Below are 21669 nucleotides of genomic sequence, written 5' to 3'. Positions count from 1 at the left end.
ACCCGGATAATACTGAGTGACAAGTGATGTGCGCCTTAGTTGTTTTTTTGGAGGTTTATCTGTACAAGGACTGGATGTGATGGCCCGGGAAATCTGCTTTTGAACTAGGCTCAAGGGGTAATTATGTCCAGTGAAGTTGGAGGTGAGAAAGGTGATATATTGCTATAAAGAGTCTGCGTCCGAACAAATATGTTTGCTTCGAATACCAAGGCTGTACGGGAGAGAACGTTTGACATGGAAAGGAAGGTAACTGTGAAAATCTAAGTACTGTTGTTTGTTAGTAGGTTTAATGTGGACAGAAGTGCGTAATTGGCCTTCAGTGAGGTTGAGATCAACATCAAGAGTGTGACATGGGATTCAGAACAGGACCATATGAAATTTAATTGGGAGAAAGTATTTAGAGATTCCAGGAATTTTATCGGGTCAGCCTCACTATGAGTCCATATGGCAATGATGTCATAGTGTATCTAAACTGAACCAGAGGCTGAAGGCCTATGGATCCCAAGGAAGCCCCTTCCAAGCAGTCCATGAAAAAGTTGGCATAGGAAGGAGCCATCCTGGTTCCCATGGCCATACCCTGATCTGTTAGTGCGTGTGCCTCTCAAAGGTGGAGTGGTTGTTGGTGAGTATAAAGCTGATTAAGGTGAGCAGGAAGGATGTCATAGATTTGGAATCAGGTGGGTGCCCACTGAGGAAATGTTCAGCAGCAGACAGACCATGTATGTGGGGGATGTTGGTATAGAGTGTAGTGGCATCAATGTGACAAGCAGGGTGTGTGGTGGGTGTGGGATGGGCATGAATTTCAATCTAGGAAATAGTTGGTGTCTTTAATATAGGAGGGAAGTCTTTGTACTATGGTTGCAGATGTTGATCAACTAAGGCAGATATATGTTCAGTGGGAGCTTTGAAGCCAGCAACGTTGTGACGTCCAGGATGATTGAGTTTGTGGAACTTAGGAAGAAGGTAAAAGGTAGGGTTGCATGGTTTGGATGGGGTGAGAATTTCTATGGATTGAGATGTTAGTCCTTGTGAGGGGATTGAGGTTGTAAGGGGGGACTGCAGGTAATTTTTAATTATAGAGATGGGATCTTGATGGCAGATGTTGTATGTAGAGGAGTCCGACAGCTGGCATAGACCATAACTAACATACTCCTGCCAGTCAAGTACCACAGTGGTAGATCCTTTGTCTGCTGGGAGGATAATGATAGAATAATCAGCTGTGAGGAAACACGGAGCCTGGAATTCTGCAGAGGACAGGTTAGAGTCACGTTATAGGGATCTGAGGTAGGGTTGTGAAGCAGTGCTAGATGTGAGGAATTCTTGGAAGGCTTGTAAAGGATGATTGTGACGTAGTGGTGGTGGATGAAGTTGGGATTGTGGTCTGAACTGTTCAAGACAGGTTTCAATGACAGATTTGCTGTTCGAAAGGTTTTGTGATTTGGTTGCATAGTGTTATTTCCAGTTGACATTACATCTGAAAGAAAATATGGCCTTCACCAAAGCAGCGTGATTAAATACAGGTTTAGAGCTGAGAATGAGACCCTTGGATAATACAGGTAATTCTTTCTATATTATATTTATGGATGTGACAAGTTTTCTAACTAACACACACTAAGACTCTAAATGCTCCGAGTTTATCACAGTCAAGAAAGGCCGAAGGGTGGACTCAGTTTATATTGACTCCTTGCTGAATGAATGCTATATTTATTATAAAATGGGTGCTTTATGCAAGAAAACTAACTAAATTAGGATGTGTACTGAAAGCCACTCTTCCTGGTAGAGAGTAGAGAGACCAATTGAATGATTTTTATTTATTGATGATTTCCCAGTTATTCTGTTCTATTTCCTTCCTCAGCAAAAAAGTGTATTGACGTCAACTGAAAATTAAGAAATTGGAACAGTGTTTGAATGGACAGGTGTTAAATTTTCATCAGATGAAACCTTTTGTGTCAATCATTCATATTGTTTTCTGAAATTATCTGATGCAAAAATCAATGGTATAATTTAAAATTTTAATGACTATGTTACACTTTACACTGTCTGGCCATCCAGATTTGGGTTTTCTGTCATTTTCATGAATTGCTTAAGGTAAATGTTGGAGTGGATTCTTTGAAAAGAAAATGGCTGAATTCTTACCCCACTTCAAACTTGTGTTGTCTTTAGTGACCTAACTGTTGGTGAGACATTAACAACTTTTGACTTCCTGAAATGCTTTAGCAGCAAATGAGCTTAGGAGTCTGAAGGATTTTAATAACTTGTCAGCAACCATAGAAAGGTTGACCGTTCATAAAGTTCTGCTGAAGAGCCTACAAGGTTTTATTGGTGGCCGACTCTTTGTACTCCATTGACAAACTTCTTAGTAGAACTGATTTGTGAGTATGTCATTAGTAATATCAAATAATGTGAGTGTTTCACACATCTTCAGTGCACTAATATGAACAAGGGAAATACGTGTTGTATATTCCTCTTCTTCTCCTTTTTAGGTTTAGTATAAATGTATTATGTTTTCTTGTATTATCACATGTCTTACATGCATGAGAATCACCTCACTATGGAACAAAAAGCATATCTAATCTAATCGTGTCCTCATCTTTATTGATGAGAAGGAAAATAGTGAATTAGTGAGAAGATGAATCATAGTCACTCCATTAATCTTCTGTACAATTATGTTCAGTAAATCAGTAAAAGCTAAGGATTACATAAGTCAGAAATTGAGTGCAGTATTCTCGGCACTGTCATGGATGGCAAACTATTTATTCAAATGTTCAGGGTTAGTTTGTGGTTGATCTGAGCATTTTATTCTGTGATCTCTTCTTTTATTTGTCCAAGTGCTCTGTGTATGTGAAAAATGCCAAGTTTTCCCATGGGTGCAGGATATAGGGTTAAGACTCACCCTATACAAAACTCAAGCAGTACTGGTTGGTGATTCTAGGCTCATTACTCAAAATATTTGGAATCCCTACATCTTTAACCCTAAATGGGACAAATATCAGCTTGTCTCCTTCATCAAAGAGTCTTGGAGTAATAATACAAGGTGTACAACTTTGCTTCCGCTTGTTGCCGATAGGTGGCGACAACGGTAAGTAGCGGTCGAAAGAAACAGATCGCAGACGTCAGGCAGTTAGATGGGACCTCGGTTAACATGACCTCATTCAAACATTAGTCGATTTGTGTCTGCATCATAAAGTTGTTCTTGATTTAAATGATGTACGGGCCTAATTCTCGTCATTTACAGGAGGTGTTACTGTTTTGTTTCAGTATGAAGAAAACATCAACTGAGTCTCATCGAATGCTCTCAAGTATGTATGGTAAGGACACTATATTAAAACAATGTGGAGCAGTTACAGTCAATGTTCTGAGTCACATATGTAATGCATCACTAACTCAAGGTATTTTCCCAGACAGGTTAAAATATGCCATTGTCAAGCCTCTCTACAAAATAGGGGACACCATAGATGTCAACAATTACTGGCCAGTATCCATGCTTTCAGCATTTTAAAAAATCATCGTGAAAGTAACGTACTCAAGAGTGATCAGCCACCTCAACAGTAATGGGATACTTAGTAAACCACAGTTTGGATTCCAAAAATTCTGTTCCACTGAGACAGCAATATACAATTTCACTGCCCACATATAGAGTCTTTAAATAGTAAGATGTCACAAATAGGAATTTTCTCTGACTTTTTCAAAGCATTTGACTGTGTGAACCATGACCTTATGCTCCAGAAATTACAATTCTATGGTATAAATGGAACAGCACATGAATGGTTTAAGTCACATCTACAGAACAGGATTCAGAAAGTTTCTTTATATGGTTTAATGATTGAAGGAAGTTTGCCACTTCACCCAACTGCGGTGTTCCACAACGTTCGACAATGGGCCACCTTCTGTTCTTGATATACGTGAATGACCTCCCTTCTTATCTGAAACAAGAAGCTAAACTGACACTGTTTGCTGATCATACAAGCATAATTATTAATCCAGTAAAAGAAACTCCATAGAAAATGACACAAATACTATAGCAATAGTGTGGAAAGGAAAGTTGCTACTCACCATATGGCAGAGATGGCTGACAGTGAACAAGTAAAAATAAAACTGGCAGTACTTGCACTACTGCAGCTGTCGCCAATAATAGTGGTAATAGTAATATTAACAGTAATAGCAATAATAACAATAAAAGTGATAATAATAATAGTGCCAGGTATAAGAAGGATGTATACAAAATAGACGTTTACAATGTAGTGAGTTCTGGGGAAAGGAAATTTAAGGAGACTGCATCAGCTAAGAAAATTGGAAAATGAGAAAGATTAGGTCAGACAGGGGGAGATACAAGAATAACGAGTGCATACAGGGACGATGGTAATCTTATTGTTGCTTTAGGAGATACGTCATTAACTGTCTTTTGAAGCTGGGGATGTCATTTTGTTCTCTAACATAATGCTTGAGGTTGTTCCATAGTCAGGTTCCTGCTACGGAGAAGTGCTCGGAGAAAGTCCTTGAATGATGGAATGGGACAGAAAGGGGGGTAGGAGCAGATGTTTCTTCCATGTTGTTGAGACAACAGGAGTAAGGTCGAGGCAAGATATGAAGCAGTGTTCATTTATAAGACAATAGAGACGACAGAGCATATTGAAATCTCCCCACTTGTCTGTGTGCAGGCTGGGTAACTGTGAATATGATGGTGAAATGTGATCAAAGAGAATTGAACAGCACAGATACAAGAAACACAAGTATTCATACTCAGCTCCAAGTACCACGAACTTTCCTAAGAAGGAAAAAATCATTGCCGTCAATAATGACAGGAAGTATCAGCGTTTGTACAAGTTTCTTTTTCATGTCAACAGAGAAGAGTGAGGGCATGGAGAGAGGCTGATGCCTTCTTGCACGCTGCAGTTATCTGCTCAGTCCAATTTAGATCTTCATTTACAAGGTGTACAACTTTGCTTCCGCAATTTTTTCCCCAACATTTGAGGCCTTAATGAAACAAATTGGTTACACATGTATCATTCAAAGTATTTTCCATCGCTGGCCACTACTTCCTCCCATCTTTTGGGCAGTGTACGAATCCCACGTCGAAAAACTTGTTCATCTTTTGAAGCGATCCACAAATCGATCCAATTTGTGACATCTTCATGAGATCGGAAGTGTTGGTCAGCCAGGCCATGCGCCATTGATGTAAACAGGTGATAGTCAGAGGGGGAAATGCTGGAGAATACGGTGGGTGGGGTAGGATTTCCCATTTTAACATTTCCAGGTATCGTATTTACTCGAATCTAAGCCGCACCTGAAAAATGAGACTCGAAATGAAGGAAAAAGCCGGCCGCTGGTGGCCGAGCGGTTCTGGCGCTACAGTCTGGAACCGCGCGACCGCTACGGTCGCAGGTTCGAATCCTGCCTCGGGCATGGATGTGTGTGTTGTCCTTAGGTTAGTTAGGTTTAAGTAGTTCTAAGTTCTAGGGGACTTATGACCTCAGCAGTTGAGTCCCATAGTGCTCAGAGCCATTTGAACCGTTTTTTGAAGGAAAAAAATTTTCCTGATTCTAAGCCGCACCTGAAATTTGAGACTCGAAATTCAAGGGGAGAGAAAAGTTTTAGGCTGCATCTCCAAATCGAAACAAAGTTGGTCCATTGTAATATGAGACACAATTTAGGTCGAATGAATGACGATACAGCTACAGTAGTTTGGTTCGAGTCGTAAGCTTAGCAGTTAAGCTTTACCAGGTAGCCATTGCTATGCGTCAGGCGCTCCGTCCGTATTTATATGGGTACCCTTCCTTTTTCACGTGCTTCGTCTGGTTTGAATTGATTGCTTATTTTTCTTTGATCTGATAAGCGCCATTTTCTTTGTTATAGGTGTTTACGTCATGCATTGTTTGTCGCATTCTGATAGTGCGTGTTTGCGGCCTGTCACCGCTCGCAGCATGGCTTGCTTTTGTGCGCGCTACCGCCGCTTACAATTAAAAAAAAAAAAAATAAATAAATAAATAAAAGAGAGGAATCGTCTCATTAGCGAAACAATGGCAAGAGACTGCTATTTGTTGTTACGTACACTGCTGCTTTCTTTGATAATGATCAACAAGAACCAAATAATAGACTGCGTATGATAGAAGATGTTCTGAATGAGAGTTTAGCGAAAATTTTTCTCCGTTTGAAAATCTTTGCAGGCGCTTCTTAGTACATTACATTCTGCACAGAAATTAGAGTTATCTTAGATTTAAAAATCTAGTCAATTGCTGTGCTTCATTTCTGACTGTATCACTATTAGGCATAAGAATAATACGAATATAAACATGACATGATATGTATATTCTTTCGCGTTTGCTGTTTTCTCACTCTAATTTCGTAGTTTATTAGGCAGACAGGATTTAAATGAAATAGCAGCAAACACGAGACAATACATGGCAATATGTTCATATTCATATTCTTCTTATGGTGAAGAGAATACTACATGTGATTCACAATTCATAAAAGTTCCTATTAGCAACCATCTCTTCTCACAGGTAGGAAAAAATTCAGAACGTAGAGTTGGCCATACTGACAAACATCCCAAACAGTCTTGCCAGTCGCCGTTGGATTTTCGTAGTACATTGAAATGCTGCTACATTCAAAGATGAACAATACGGAATTTGTATTTACTTCGTTGCGTAATGTATGAAAATGCAGTGGTCGAAACTTGGGGCAGAGAAAAAAAGCTCGTCTTCCACCTTTTTCTTATTTTATTTACTGACACAGAGGATTTGGTGCCAGTATTTATCTTTGTGCCTACAAAGCATGCCTGTGTAGCGCTACATATATTCGATGGCAGAAGTTAGTTGTGGCGGCACCCACCAACACTTTTCAGAACTTCCGCTTGCTTTGCACTCGATTCTAAGCCGCAGGCGGTTTTTTGGATTACAAAAACCGGAAAAAAAGTGCGGCGTAGATTCAAGTAAATACGGTATGTTTTGACCTCTTTTGCAAAGTGGGGTCGAATGTTGTGCTGCAAAATCACTTCATCGTGCCTCTCACTGTATTGTGGCCGTTCGTCTTTTAATGCTCTGCTCATACGCATTAATTGTGTTCGATAACGAGCACCTGTGATTGCTTCACTTGGTTTTAACTCTCATAGTACATGACGCAGAGCTGGTCCCACCAAATGCAGAGCATTTGGAGACGTGAATATTCGGTTTGGCCGTTGATGTGAAAGCATGGCCAAGATATCCCCATGATTTTTTGTGTCTAGGGTAATCGTAATGAACCCATTTTTCATCCCCGGTCACAATGTGATGCAGAAATCCCTTCCGTTTCTGCCTCTGAAGCAACTGTTCACAAACACACAAACACCGTTCAACGTCTCTTGGTTTCAGCTCACACGGGTCTCAAGTTCCTTCTTTCTGCATCATGCCCATAGCCTTGAGACATTTTGAAATGGCTTGCTGTGTCACTCCCACTAATCATGCCCATTCTTTTTGAGTTTGATGCGAGTCTTCACTCAGCAATGTCTCCAATTCTGCATCTTCGAAAACATTCTCTCTTCCACTACTATGCCGGTCTATAACGTTAAAATCACCGTTCTTGAGGTGTTGAAACAACTCATGACACATTCTTTCACTTACAAGGTGAGGAGTTTTCAATACGCTCTGTTGTCTTATAAATGAATACTGTGCTTCATATCTCCTCTCGACCTTACTCCTGTTGTCTCAACAACATGGAAGAAACAACTGCTCCTACCCCCCTTTCTGTCCCATTCCATCATTCAAGGACTTTCTCCGAGCGCTTCTCCGTAGCAGGAACCTGACTATGGAACAACCTCACGCATTATGTTAGAGAACAAAATGCCATCCCCAGCTTCAAAAGACAATTAATGACATATCTCCTAAAGCAACAATAAGATTACCATCGTCCTTGCATGTGCTCGTTGTCCGTGTACATCCCCTGACCTAATCTTCCTCATTTTCCAATTTTCTTAGCTGATGCAGTCTCCTTAAATTTCCTTTCCCCAGAACTCACTGTATGGTAAACGTCTATTTTGTATACATCCTTCTTATACCTGTCACTATGATTATTGTCACTTTTATTGTTATTATTGCTATTACTATTAATATTAGTATTACCACTATTATTGGCAACAGCAGCAGTAGTGCGAGTACTGCCAGTATTATTTTTACTTGTTCACTGTCAGCCATCTCTGCTATATGGTGAGTAGCAACTTTCCATAATATTGCTATAGTATTTGTGTCATTTTCTGTTGGAGTTTCTTTTACTGGATTAATAATAACGCTTGTATGATCAGCGAACAGTGTCAGTTTAGCTCCTTGTTTCAGATAAGAAGGGATGTCATTCACATATATCAAGAACAGAAGGTGACCCATTGTCGAACATTGTGGAACACCCCAGTTTTGAAGGAGCATGGTCAACTTCCTTCCCCATCCTTCCCTAATGTGATGGGACCGATGACCTTGCTGTGTGGTCCTCTCCCCCAAATTCAACCAACCTGATCTTCCTTCTCAAAGTCCCTGTGTAGCTGATCTAAGTTTTCTGTTGCTCACTCTCGGTGGAGCCACTGTGTTGTTTATGTGGGTTCCTGGTCACATTGGTCTGATGGGAAATGAGGCTGCTAATGCTGCTGCCAAGGCTGCAGCCCTGGAACCTTGGCCCACTAGCTTCCATTCCATCTGATGACATCTGTGTTGCTGTGTGTCAGCAGGTGATATCAATTTGGCATCACCACTGATCCTCCCTTCATGGGAACAAGCTCTGGGAAATTAAATCTTTTCCAGCAGCTTGGATGACCTCCTCTGGGCCCTCTCGCCATGAGGAGATCATTTTAGCAAGGTTGTGTATTTGGCACTGTCTTTTAGCCGGCACCATTTGTTAAGTGCTGCTCCCTCACCACTTTGTGCTCATTGCCCTCAACCTTTGATGGTTCTGTGTTTCCTGACAGAACGCCCTTTCTTTTACGACTTAAGTTCCAATTTACGTTTGCCGTCTGAGTTATTGGCCGTTTTAGGAGCAACGTGAGGGCTGTCGACAGCATTATTTTACGTTTTATCCATCGTAGCAATATGGTGAACGAAATTTAATCTTTGGTTCAGGGCCTCTGTTTCTCTATGGCATATTTTATGGATATTCCTCCAAGTACCTGTTTTTAGATGTATTTCCTTCCGTCGATTGGGCTAGACATGTAGTCGCTTTTAACTCCTTTTTTTGTCTTTATGTTTTACAGTTCTGACATGGGTGCGTATGGCCTTTGTTTTTGCATCCTAAAACAAAACAAATGAATATGACATTACAATGTGAGTGTTCCTTCCGCTACCGCCACCTATGATTTATCATTACGTGCTTTTATTTCTTCAAGTTTTTTCTATCTTTGGTACTATTCTAGAACCTGTGAAAATATTTTCACTTTCTGACGTTATTGGTTCTTGTGTGTTTGTGTGCTATCAAATACAGTCGCTACCCAGAAGGATCTGGTGTTGTCTACTTGGTCTGAGGATGGCTGTTTGAGATGATCGAAACTGTTCATCTGTAAACATAATTTTGATGTGTTGGAAAATCAATAAAAGAAGTTGGTATCTGTTAGCAGTTTGTGATATGTTATCATTTTTCTTTTCTTTGGTCCTCTCCAGAAGAATATCATTTGTCCCAAAGGATTTTTAATGTTGCTGCCTGCTAAATTTGTTTGATTCTTAACCTATCTGTGAAAATTCACAACTTTATTTTAGTGGCTGTAATTTTACTTTTCTGTTTTGAGAACTTCAGAAAAGAACAACACATTGCATCTAAGTAATAGTTGTGATACTGATGCCAAGTCAGTCTGTTGCAACTTTTGTTGTTGTTGTTGTTGTTGGTGGTGGTGGTGGTGGGGGGTTTGCAAGTCCCAAAATGTGGTGGCAAAGTTAGTAAAACTATGTGGGGTTAGGCGGAAGTAGAGACAAGCCAGTGGTTAGTTCATTGAAGTATGTACAGATCAGTCAGTTGAGAGAGCGCCACCTATAAAATACATTTGAATTTGCTTCTGCCACAAGGACAGTGCATAGACTACTGATTGTCTTCATCACACTATTTGCTTCATTTGTTTGTTACTCTCAATGGTGTAATGGGTAGAAAGAAAAAGACTTTATTTATCATACTATTGTTCCATAATTTATTAGATTTTTTTCCAGTTGATTAATTGTGTTATAGTCTCTTCTGCAAAGAAAGCAATTCTAGCATTAACTTTTCCCTACATAATTTAATAATTGAATGTTGATTAACTTTAAGTTCAGTAAAATCCTCTGGAGTGTGTGTGACTGTCAAGCTGTATTAGAACCATCATTTCACATGGAGCCTTATTCAGAAGTATATAATTTGTGGTAACTTTTGATCATAGAAACCAGAGGCTTAAATAAATTTGTGAGTAATATATTTACTTTTATTTTTAGTATGGATTTGCACCAAAGGGATCATCAGTTGTTTTATATTCTGAACCAAAGTACCGCCACCATCAGTTCACTGTTACCACTGATTGGCCAGGTGGTGTATACGGGTCTCCGTGTGTAAGTGGCTCCAGGGCAGGAGGTGTGTACACTACATCTATGATAAAAGCATGTGTCTTAATAAGGAGTTCATGGTATTTGTGAATGTACTGCAGCACCTCTGCAAGTCCTATGCAGGCACATGTTATCAACATGCATGCATATCTTACTACCTAGAGTTGTCAGAAAATATTTATATCCTAGGTTTTACTTATTTTAATATGCATAATATTTTAGGTTGTCTTGACATATTTCCTATGAAAAGATGACGTATAAATTTAACGTAACTGACTTTCTTATTTTGCTTTTGTAGGTATTATAGCAGCTTGCTGGGCTACAATGATGTACTTTGGCTTAGATGGTTATGTTGAGGCAACAAAAAAAATTGTATCCACAACAAAGAAGATTGAGGAAGGGTAAGTGGAAACAGTTGATTTCTGCCATGTTTATTGTGGGCTGGAACCTGAAACAATAATTTTGTGTTACAGATTGCGTAAAATGAAAGGGATATTTGTTTTTGGAACTGCTGACACATCAGTGGTAGCAGTTGGCTCCAATGTTTTTCATATTTATAGACTGTCAGATGCAATTACTAAACGTGGTTGGAATATTAATGCACTCCAGTTTCCGCCTGGGTAAGTTCCTGGCAATGTCAGTTGCTATTCATGTGATTAGTCCATTTCTCTTATTGAAAAGTTGCTTATGCATGCTGGAAGATTATTTATCCTGATGATGAGATGTTACTATTTTTTAGCAGCTTCTTGTTGTTTACTTGCAGCCAGTAGTTCCTGAAAAGGGATGGCATGTGACAGCTGCTGACACAAAGACTGCCCGAATATAGTACTTGTTGCACTTCTCCTTCTTAAACCTTCAGAAGAGAATTTGATTCCCCTAAATGTCACAGTACTAACTGTGAGATAGGGATAACACAATGTTGGCACAATTGTCATTCTGTCACATGCTTCCAGGATAATTTTCGTTCTGTCAGATGTTTCCACTTGAATTTTTCTATCACTGAGTATGTGCTTCAAATTGTCTGTCAGTGTATAATTTGCAGCAGTTTTTGGAAGCTAAAGAAAGAATATTTTGCTTTGTTTCGTAGTTAAATTTATACACAAATTGTATTCCACATGTTTTATCCTGTAAATATGTTTTTTTTCCTTTTCTTTTTTTTCTTTCTGCACACAAGCAATCAGTGCTCATATTTGAAAGTCTCTTGTAAATTTCACCATCTGAAACAAGGCACTTTGATAGTGGTAGTGGCAGAAGGTCTCCCTCAGTAGCTGAGGTTACTAACTCAATCGTGTGACAGCTGGTTCAAATATTGCTGCTCGAATGTGTGTTCATCACTAGTATGTAGAGGACAAAAGATGTGGCAAGTTTCTGGACAACAGACTGTGTACCAGTGCCAAAGTTTAAAATCAAAACCTTTCTGCAGTGTTTTCATGTGACAGTTATCAGTCCTCCTTATAGAGTATTCTTCAAAAGGGATGGACCACGTGCAACCACTAGGGTTCACCTTCAATCCACTATTTTATTCTGCGCTAAAATAAACATGCGTTCACAGTCGAATACTGTGCAAGGCTCACCACACCACCCATGTGACACAGATATATTCTTGAAAAATCCAGGATGAAATAATGACAGTATTATGAAAAGGATAGGTTACAACTCACCTGTAGGTTCTGGTGGACATTCACTGTGATACATATTACCGATGTACGATAATTGGAATATCTGTGTCTTGACCACTACTGACTTTAGTCCAGTTTTAGCTTCCAAGAATAACAGAGATGTCCCTTTTACTGTGTAAATATTCCTGTAATAAAGCATTATCATCATTCTATACCGTGTCGTACCTCTATTATATTGTACCTTCACTGTAGTCACATTACGTGGTTATCACTGATAGTGTGTTTTTTAATACAATATTTATTTTTACATTGAGTTGCAAACTTTCGTAGGTATATAAAACATACAAAATACAGCTTGTGCGATTAATGTAAGAGTGTTTGGAATTTGGACTTTAATTTAACTGATGCATGTGCCGAGTACACAGGCACGCATACGTCTTATCATTGCAAAAGCGAGCTCACGAAACCTTGCTGTACGAGTCTTAAACAATTCTGTTCACAGCTGCTACTGCGCTGCATATTGTTAAGTCACACTATAACAAACTTTACATGGTCTCCCTTTTAAATAATGGGAATTATTTGACAGAAGACAATGTCATGATGTCAAACAACTTCCATCAGAAAGAGTTTTACCTCTTCTCCTTTTGAATGGTCACTAGAAAGCAACTTTGCTGTAGTAGGCCTTGCAGGCAGTGTCTCGATGCAAAGCATTAATCTAACCTGTCCCCAGTTGCCTTCATTGTGATGACGTACTTGGAGATTGACCCATATTGTGTACTGTGGATATAATATTACTTTCAAGGGATGGTAGGAGGGGGAGGGGAAGGGAAAAGATCTATAAGAAATCATGAATAACAATAATAATAATAATAATTGTATTATTATTATTATTATTATTTTCGATTATTCCCTTTTGAGAGAGCGATTAAACTTGAGTAGTCATGGTTTCTTCTTCTTTCTTCGATCTCCCCAAATTCTCTTCATACGTTTACTGTTTTCTCTCTTGTGTTCTTCCGAGCGTCTTTTTCCCATTCTGTTCTCTGTATGTTCTTGTTTAATTGTTTGTTTCTGTATGATGTTTCTAAACTGTCCTCTATTGTTTATGTTGTCTTGTGTGATCCCCAGTTCTTTAATGTCTTCTGTTTTGGTTGGCAGGAGAGCCAACACCGTGTTACTAGAGGAGGCCGAAAGGCACGCGCTTTAGCTCACGCAGGCTGGCGTGAGGTCTGGAAAAGGACAAGGAAATTAGAATTTAGAAAAAAGGACGTAGCTGGTGGAATACTTAACTTTAATCCGTTAATGAAGAACGTCGGTCTGGACAGTACATGAATCAATATCAATAGTAACTGATAATGGTGCCTTGCTAGGTCGTAGCAAATGACGTAGCTGAAGGCTATGCTAAACTATCGTCTTGGCAAATGAGAGCGTATTTTGTCAGTGAACCATCGCTAGCAAAGTTGGTTGTACAACTGGGGCAAGTGCTAGGAAGTCTCTCTAGACCTGCCGTGTGGCGGCGCTCGGTCTGCAATCACTGATAGTGGCGACACGCGGGTCCGACGTATACTAACGGACCGCGGCCGATTTAAAGGCTACCACCTAGCAAGTGTGGTGTCTGGCAGTGACACCACATCTTCTTCTGCTTCAGTGATCCACTTTGTCTTGTTTTTGCTCTTGTTTACCATCTGAAAGATTTGTCTTATGAGCCTTCTTTTATTCATCCTGCTGAGATGTCCATAAAATTTCATCCTTCTCTTTCTAATAGTATCTGTTATTGTTTCTATGTCTTTGTAAATCTCATTAGTTGACCTCTTCATCCAAATTCCTTCCCGAAACACTGGTCCATATATTTTCCTCAGAATTGTCTTTCCTGCTTTTCAATCTCTCTGATCTTAGTATGACCATGAATCACTGTAGTTTCTGCAGCATAAAGTGCTTCTGGTAGGACTAATGTGTTGTAATGCCTTAGTTCCACATTGACAGAAATAGTTTTCTTATTATAGTGATTCCAAGTGAGCTTATATGCTTTTTGTAATCTGGAGATTCTATCTTTATTGGCTATTGAGTTCAATCCTGATGGTTGGATTACCTCTCCCAGATATCTGAAGTGGGCAACTTTTGCCACAAATTGTATTATTATTATTATTATTAAACAATGGAAAATCCCGGCTGGAATGTGACAGTATGACGACAACAGTAGTTGCTACTCACCATTTAGCAGAGATGCTGAGTCGCAGAAAGGTACAACAAAAAGACTGTCGGAAAGTTAGCTTCCAGCCAACAAGGCCTTTGTCAAAAATAGAAACATACACACACATTCAGTGTGTCCATGTGTTTCTGTTTTTGACAAAGACCTTATTGGCTGGAAAATTACTTTCCAACAGCCTTTTTGTTGTACCTTTCTGCGACTCAGTATCTCCACTATATGGTAAGTAGCAACTATCCTTTCCATTGCTGTATTATTACTATTATTATTATTATTATTATTATTGTGTGTGGCTCAGTGGCCTGGTGCAAGTCTTTCTATGGCAACTCACATGTTCTTAACCTACCCTGCAGTTATTGAACTGGGGAAAGAGGACCTACAGTTTAATGTGTAATCTGAACCACTTGTTGTTTCTGATGACTCCTCACATTTTTTAGAGGTGAAGGCTAGGTTAAAATGAAGTCTGGAAAATCTGTAGTCTGACTAAGACTAGATCCTGCGACCTCTCGGTTTCTGGACTGTACTTTCCATTCAGCCACCAGGCCCAACGTGTGTAGGTAGTTCATGTACATGTTTTGGTGAGTGAGTTTGTGAGGTATCAAATTACCAACATCTACATTTACTTGGTTATTGTGCAATTCACAATTAAGTGCCTAGCAGAGGATTCAGTGGACCACCTTCAAGCTGTTTTTCTACCATTCCCCCTTGAACAGTGTGGGGGGAAAAACAAACACTTTAGTCTTTTTGTGCAAGCTCTGATTTCTCTTCACTTTGAAGAGAAAGTTGGGAATTGAAATTTCGTGAGAAGATCCTGCCGCAACAAAAAACGCTTTTGTTTTAATGATTGCTACCCCCAATTCCCGTTCCATATCTGTGGCACTCTCTCCCTTATTTTGCAACAGTGCAAAAGGAGCTGCCCTTCTTTGAACATTTTCAATGTCCTCCGTCAATTGTTTCTGACACGGATCCCACACTGCACAGCAGAAGAGAACGTGCAAGTGTAGTGTAAGAGTCTCTTTAGTAGGCCTGTTGCATTTTGTCAGGTGTCTTGGTTCTGCCAACAGATCACAGTCTTTGGTTTGCTTTCTTGACAACATTATTTATGTGGTCGCTCCAACTTAAGTTATTCATAATTGTAATTTCTAAGTATGTAGTTGAAAATAAAATTACTTAGTTGAATTTACAGACTTTGGATTTGTGAGATTTATTGTCTGACTGAAATTTAGTGTATTTCTTTTGGTACTCATGTGGATGACTTCACAGTTTTCATTATGTAGAGTCAGTTGCTACTTTTTGGAGCATACATGTATCTTGTCTAAATCATTTGACAATTTGTTTTGATCATGTGATGACTTTATAAGACAGTAAATGACAGCATCATGTGCAAACAGTGTAAGACTGCTACGTGGATTGTGGCACATTAATTGACTCGTCTTTATGTACTTCATCATGCTGCATTGGTTTTGTTACTTCTAATAACCTTAACAATAATTTTTACTGTTGTTACTGGCATGATATGGAAAAGCTCTAATAACACAAAAATAAATATTAAGTTTATTATTTAGTTTATTTAATTTATTATTTGATATACCGTATTTACTCGAATATAAGCCGCACTCGAATCTAAGCCGCACCTGAAAAATGAGACTCGAAATCAAGGAAAAAAAATTTCCCGAATCTAAGCCGCACCTGAAATTTGAGACTCGAAATTCAAGGGGAGAGAAGAGGTTTAGGGTGCACCTCCAAATCGAAACAAAGTTGGTCCATTGTAATATGAGACACAATTTAGGACGAATGAATGACGATACAGCTACAGTAGTTTGGTTTGAGTCGTAAGCTTAGCAGTTAAGCTTTACCAGGTAGCCATTGCTATGCGTCAGGCGCTCCGTCCGTATTTATACGGGTACCCTTCCTTTTTCACGTGCTTCGTCTGGTTTGAATCTATTGCTTATTTTGCTTCGATCTGATAAGTGCCGTTTTCTTTGTTATAGGTGTTTACGTCACTCTAAGCTGAAAATACATTACTGTACTGTGTCATGCATTGTTTGTCGCATTCTGATAGTGCGTGTTTACAGACTGTCGCCGCTCGCGGCATGGCTTGCTTTTGTGCGCGCTACTGCCGCTAACAATAAAAAAAAAAAAGAGAGAGAGAGAGAGAGAGAGAGAGAGAGAGAGAGAGGAATCGTCTCATTAGCGAAACAATGGCAAGAGACTGCTATTTGTTGTTACTTACACTGCTGTTTCTTTGATAATGATCAACAAGAACCAAATAATAGACTGCGTATGATAGGACATGTTCTGAACGAGAGTTTAGCGAAAATTTTTCTCCGTTTGAAAATCTTTGCGGTTGCTTCTTTAGTACATCAAATTCTCCACAGAAATTAGAATCATCTTAGATTTGAAAATCTAGTCAGTTGCCGCGCTTCATTTCTGACTGTATCACTTAATACGAATATAAACATGACACGATACATATATTCTTCCGCTTTTGCTGTTGTCTCACTCTAGTTTCGTAGTTTATTAGGCAGGCAAGATTTAAAAGAGATAGCAGCAAACACAAAAGAAAACATGGCAAAATGTTTATATTCGTATTATTCTTATGGTGAAGAGAATACTGCATGTGATTCACAATTCATAAAAGTTCCTATTGGCAACCATCTCTTCTCACAGATAGGAAAAATTTCAGAACGTAGAGTTGGCCATATTGACAAAAACCCCTAACAGTCTTGCCAGTCGGATTTTCGTAGTACATTGAAATTCTGCTACATTCGAAGATGAACAATACGGAGTTTGTATTTACTTCGTTTGATAATATATGAAAATGCAGTGGTCGAAACTCGGGGCGGAGAAAAAAAAGCTCGTCTTCCACCTTTTTTTTAAAAAAAAATTTATTTACTGACGCAGAGGTTTTGGCGCCAGTATTTATCTTTGTGCCTACAAACCATGCCTGTGTAGCGCTACATATATTCGACAGCAGAAGTTCGTTGTGGCGGTGCCTACCAACATTTTTCAGAACTCCCGCTTGCTTTGCACTCGATTCTAAGCCGCAGGCGGTTTTTTGGATTACAAAAACCGGAAAAAAAGTGCGGCTTAGATTCGAGTAAATACGGTAGACTACTACACATTGATCTTGCCAAAAGCCGAGAAGCGATTCTTCTTGGTGTTTTAGCTCACTGGGGCACTCTTGGTTCTAAATCATTATTCTACAGTGTATTATCCTTCTTTGGAATCTTTATTAAGCTCTGCACAGTTAATACAGTAGTTATTGACTGTCGAAATTTATGATAGTAATGCCTAAGCTAATTGTGGTATGAGATGCCGCTTAGGATCACCTGTTTTGTCACAGTGAAACTTTTAATCCAGTATGCGTAATGCTTACATAACTATGATGCATCATACACTTGATATTGTGAGTATGGTATTAAATTGTCCTTTAGTCAACAGCATGCTTTCACAGCAAGCACAAAGAACGACCCACCACGTGTTTCCAGTGAAACCCTGCTACTTACTGTCCTGTTGTCTTGACAGAAGGGTGACGAATACTGTTGTCTGCAGGCTGAGTGGAGAGCTAGCTACCTTTCTGCTTTTGATATCTGGGCCCTGCCAAGCTTGTGTTGAATGACTACGCTCCTTCTCTCTCAGTCCCAAATCCGCAAGTGTGCTTGCATCTGTATATTGCTCAGTTCTCTATGCGGCAAATCATCACAAATGCAATGAAATACAATCCTTTGCAAAACAGAATTGAGGTTATATTAAGTTTATCTCAATTAGTTCTGCCATGATTGAGTTCAGCTTTTTGATAACATTTATTTTCTCCAACTCCATAGAATCACAAAACATTTTGGCATCCTTTTCTGCTTCTTAATAGTAATCTGATTTTCCAATTTGACCTTGCTTCTTTGTGGAAATGTTTTACGTCCTTTTTAACCACAAATCAGTGCCTCATTTGTTCATATATACTAAACACTGGCCAGTAAAATGAATTTAATGAACATCATTTCCATGAATAATGAATTCACAAATATCAAGGAAGGCATGTGGTTTTTGATAGCACACATGGTGCAACAACTATTTATAAATATGATAACAAATTACAGAGTATAAATGCATTCGAAATTTAGGTTTTCTGTTGTGGTTGGCAGAAAGTTTATGTCTCTCTCAGTCGTGAAATGATTTTCCAAGGTAGCAATCTCGTCAGTTGTGAATTTGTCCTTCAGTGAATTTGGACTAGGTACAGTGGTATCAACATCTACAGGTATCCAGTCTAGTGCACTTTTACAGCTTTGCTAAAAGCTTGACTGTGGCATCCTCTTATCAGTGTTGCTGAGGTGTGCCCATTAACAGCACAGCAGCATTGTATGTGAAGATATTGGGTTGAATTGTATACAATTGTTTTGTTCTGAGATTATTGAAAATTTAATGTCAAATGTAACAACCAGCACACATGGGATGTTTAGCACATTGTGCCAATTGACCAATAATGACCCTAGGAAACCATTTTGATAGCTTGAAGATTAGGTGTAGAACACCAATAATGACCCTAGGAAACCATTTCGACAGCTTGAAGATATAGGTGTAGAACACATTGTTCAACTAATTTTGCAATGTGGTGTGACAGTGAATTGGGAACAGTTTTATGAAAACTGAAAATTGAACTCAGTGGAAGAAAAAACTGAAAGCGTTAGGGAACATACAAAATTGCAAACAGATTATCTATCATTAAACAGTGGAAAGTAGGGGTGGAATACTGACCATCTCTGCAGTCATCCACCATCTCCCAAAGTCCCACGTCCAGTCACAGAGGAGCATTCCCCTCATGACTCAGTACCATACAGGCCAGGAGCAACAGAATCACATTTTTCACCAAGGTTTTGACCACATCTCATTAGCGACAGAATCACATTCTTTGCCAATGTTTTGATTACCTCTCGTCGTACCCTAAAATGAGGAATGTCATACCCACTATCCTTCCCACCCCTTCCTACAGTAGTATTCGGCCGCTCACCAAACCTACACAGTATCCTTGTCCATCCCTACAAAACCCTGCTCCCAACCCCTTGCCTCATGGCTCATATCCCTGTAATAGATCTTGATGAAGACCTGTCCCACACACCCTCCCACCACCTATCGAGTCCACTCACAAACATCAGTCATCCCATCAAAGGCAGGGCTACCTGTGAAAACAGTCACTTGATCTGCAAGCTTAGCTGCAACCACTGTGCTGCGTTCTACGTGGGCATGACAACCAACAAGCTGTCTGTCCGCATGAATGACCACTGACAAACTGTCACCAAGAAACAACTTGACCACCCAGTAGTTGAGCGTGCTGCTGAACACGACATCCTTCATTTCAGTGACTGCTTCACAGCCTATGCCATCTGGGTCCTTCCCATCAACACCAGTTTTCTGAACTCCACCTGTGGGAAATCTCCCTACGATATATCCTATCTTCCTGTAACCCTCCAGGCCTCAAGTTTCATTAGTAATTGTCCTTTACCCATCTATTTCCTTCCTTGTTTGCATTCAAGCATTACACAGCCCTCTACTCCACCAACGCATCCACAGTCTTTTTATCCCCCCCCCCCGTCCTGCCACCTGTCTAACCTCCCGACTGTACCTAGCTGCCGTACCCTCTCCCCACCTCATCCATGTATGCTCCCACAAACAACACTTTACAACTGCCCACCTCTACCCTGCTGTCCCTCCCCCTCTCCATTCCAGCCTCCTCCTTCCCCCCATCATCCAATTTGCTTCTCCTATCATGTGCTGCTGCTCGCTGTCTCGCCTTGGCAGCCAGAGACTGTGGTCATGTGCATGTGAGTTGCATTTGTGTGTGTGCGTGTCTAACGAAGGCCGTTTGGCTGAAAGCTTACTTGTTAAGCATTCTTCTTGTTGTGCCTGTCTGCAACTCAACAGCCCCACTATATTGTGAATATTATCTATCATTTACTGAGAAAGTATTAGTACTTACTGATAAATGTCAGTAAAACAGTATGTTCTTAACAAATATGCACATATGTGTCACAAATATTAGTACTGAAGAAGAAAGTAGTTTTCAGGGTGGGAAAAATAGGAATAGAAGTTTATAAAAACCCGAGCACAGGAGAGATTTTTTAAGGTTTTCATATCTGCTCCATTTACAAAAACAAGATGGAAATTCTGAAAATGCAATGAAAAATACACTAACATTGACTGTTCTTTTTCATAATTTTTAAGCTGTATTCTCTAAATTGCTCAAAATAGTTCATTAACTCGTGTTTTCCAATTTTTCCAGAATGCATCTCTGTGTAACATACATGCATACTGCTGAGGGAGTTGCTGAGAGATTCCTGTCAGACATTCAGGAAGAACTAGAAAAGATCCTGAAAGAACCTGTTAAAGAAGTTGGGGGAAAGGTAAGTTCTTACTGATAAATGAAAAACTTTGTCATGAGGTGTGTGTATTTTAGAGGACTTAAAATACGAGAAATAGTTATTTATCAGTGTCTATAGTAAAAGTCTCGTGTTTTTGTACGAGTCTGCATTTGTAGGAGATGTTCAAAATCACACAACATGTGACTTCGGATTGCTGGTTACTTCCATTCCACTTAAGAGTATGCCACTAAATAAAATTCTTGTGTTGAGGTATATGAGGTGTGTGAGAAAAGTGATGAACTGATTTGTTGTTGCGAAACTCCCTGCCCCTCCAAAGATTCCATCTGGTCCACAGTCCTGCGCTGCCACTGCTGTATCAGCAGTTACAGCATCAAAACCTACTCAGACAAGAAAATCAAGGTCAAAGGTGAAGAATTGGCCATGACAGGAGACAGGAAGTACACAGTGTGACAGTATCAACGTCATCCTCTCAGACACTTCTTTCAACTTTCTTCGGAGGTGGTGGACCTTGATGTCAGACGGGCGTTTATGTCGCCTGCAGACTGAGTCTCCACCCATTGCAGGCTCCCCTCCCTTGTAGACAGTTAGGATGAAAGTGGTACCAGTGTGATAGATGGCTCCCATCCTACAGTGGAACATTAATGGGTTCAGGACACATGTGGAGGAACTGAAATTGCTTGCACAGATACGTCCCTTGTTTGTGCTTACAAGAAACACATTTTAAAGCCACTGATGTCCCTGTGCTATGGGGCTATACCATTCACCGTAAGGATGACCTGAGTGGGGATAGAGCCAAGGGAGGGGTCACTGTGTTTGTCAGTAACACACACCACTTCTCTGCCTTCTCCTTTGTTACTGACTTACAAGCAATAACTGTTACTGTTTGTGTGGGGCAGAATCTGCTCACTGCAATTGCCTCCACAGGAGGCAGTAGACTCTGTGGCTCTCACAGGGCTTATTGA

The 21669-nt window shown here is 39.8% G+C and overlaps 1 protein-coding gene across 1 annotated transcript in view; it reads left to right on the top strand.

Annotated features, from left to right (window-relative positions):
• LOC126243523 (sphingosine-1-phosphate lyase) overlaps window positions 1-21669 on the top strand; it is a 71291-nt gene that overhangs the window by 41104 nt on the left and 8518 nt on the right. The window contains exons 6-9 of the mRNA XM_049948169.1: window positions 10404-10539; window positions 10810-10912; window positions 10985-11131; window positions 20608-20728. Coding sequence (XP_049804126.1) covers window positions 10404-10539; window positions 10810-10912; window positions 10985-11131; window positions 20608-20728 — 507 coding nt within the window. The remainder of the gene's footprint in view (window positions 1-10403; window positions 10540-10809; window positions 10913-10984; window positions 11132-20607; window positions 20729-21669) is intronic.

This window comes from Schistocerca nitens, chromosome 1, assembly GCF_023898315.1.
Source record: "Schistocerca nitens isolate TAMUIC-IGC-003100 chromosome 1, iqSchNite1.1, whole genome shotgun sequence".
NCBI classification, from domain to species: domain Eukaryota; kingdom Metazoa; phylum Arthropoda; class Insecta; order Orthoptera; family Acrididae; genus Schistocerca; species Schistocerca nitens.
Note: the sequence above shows the minus strand (reverse complement) of the source record. Positions and strands in the feature narration are given on the sequence as shown.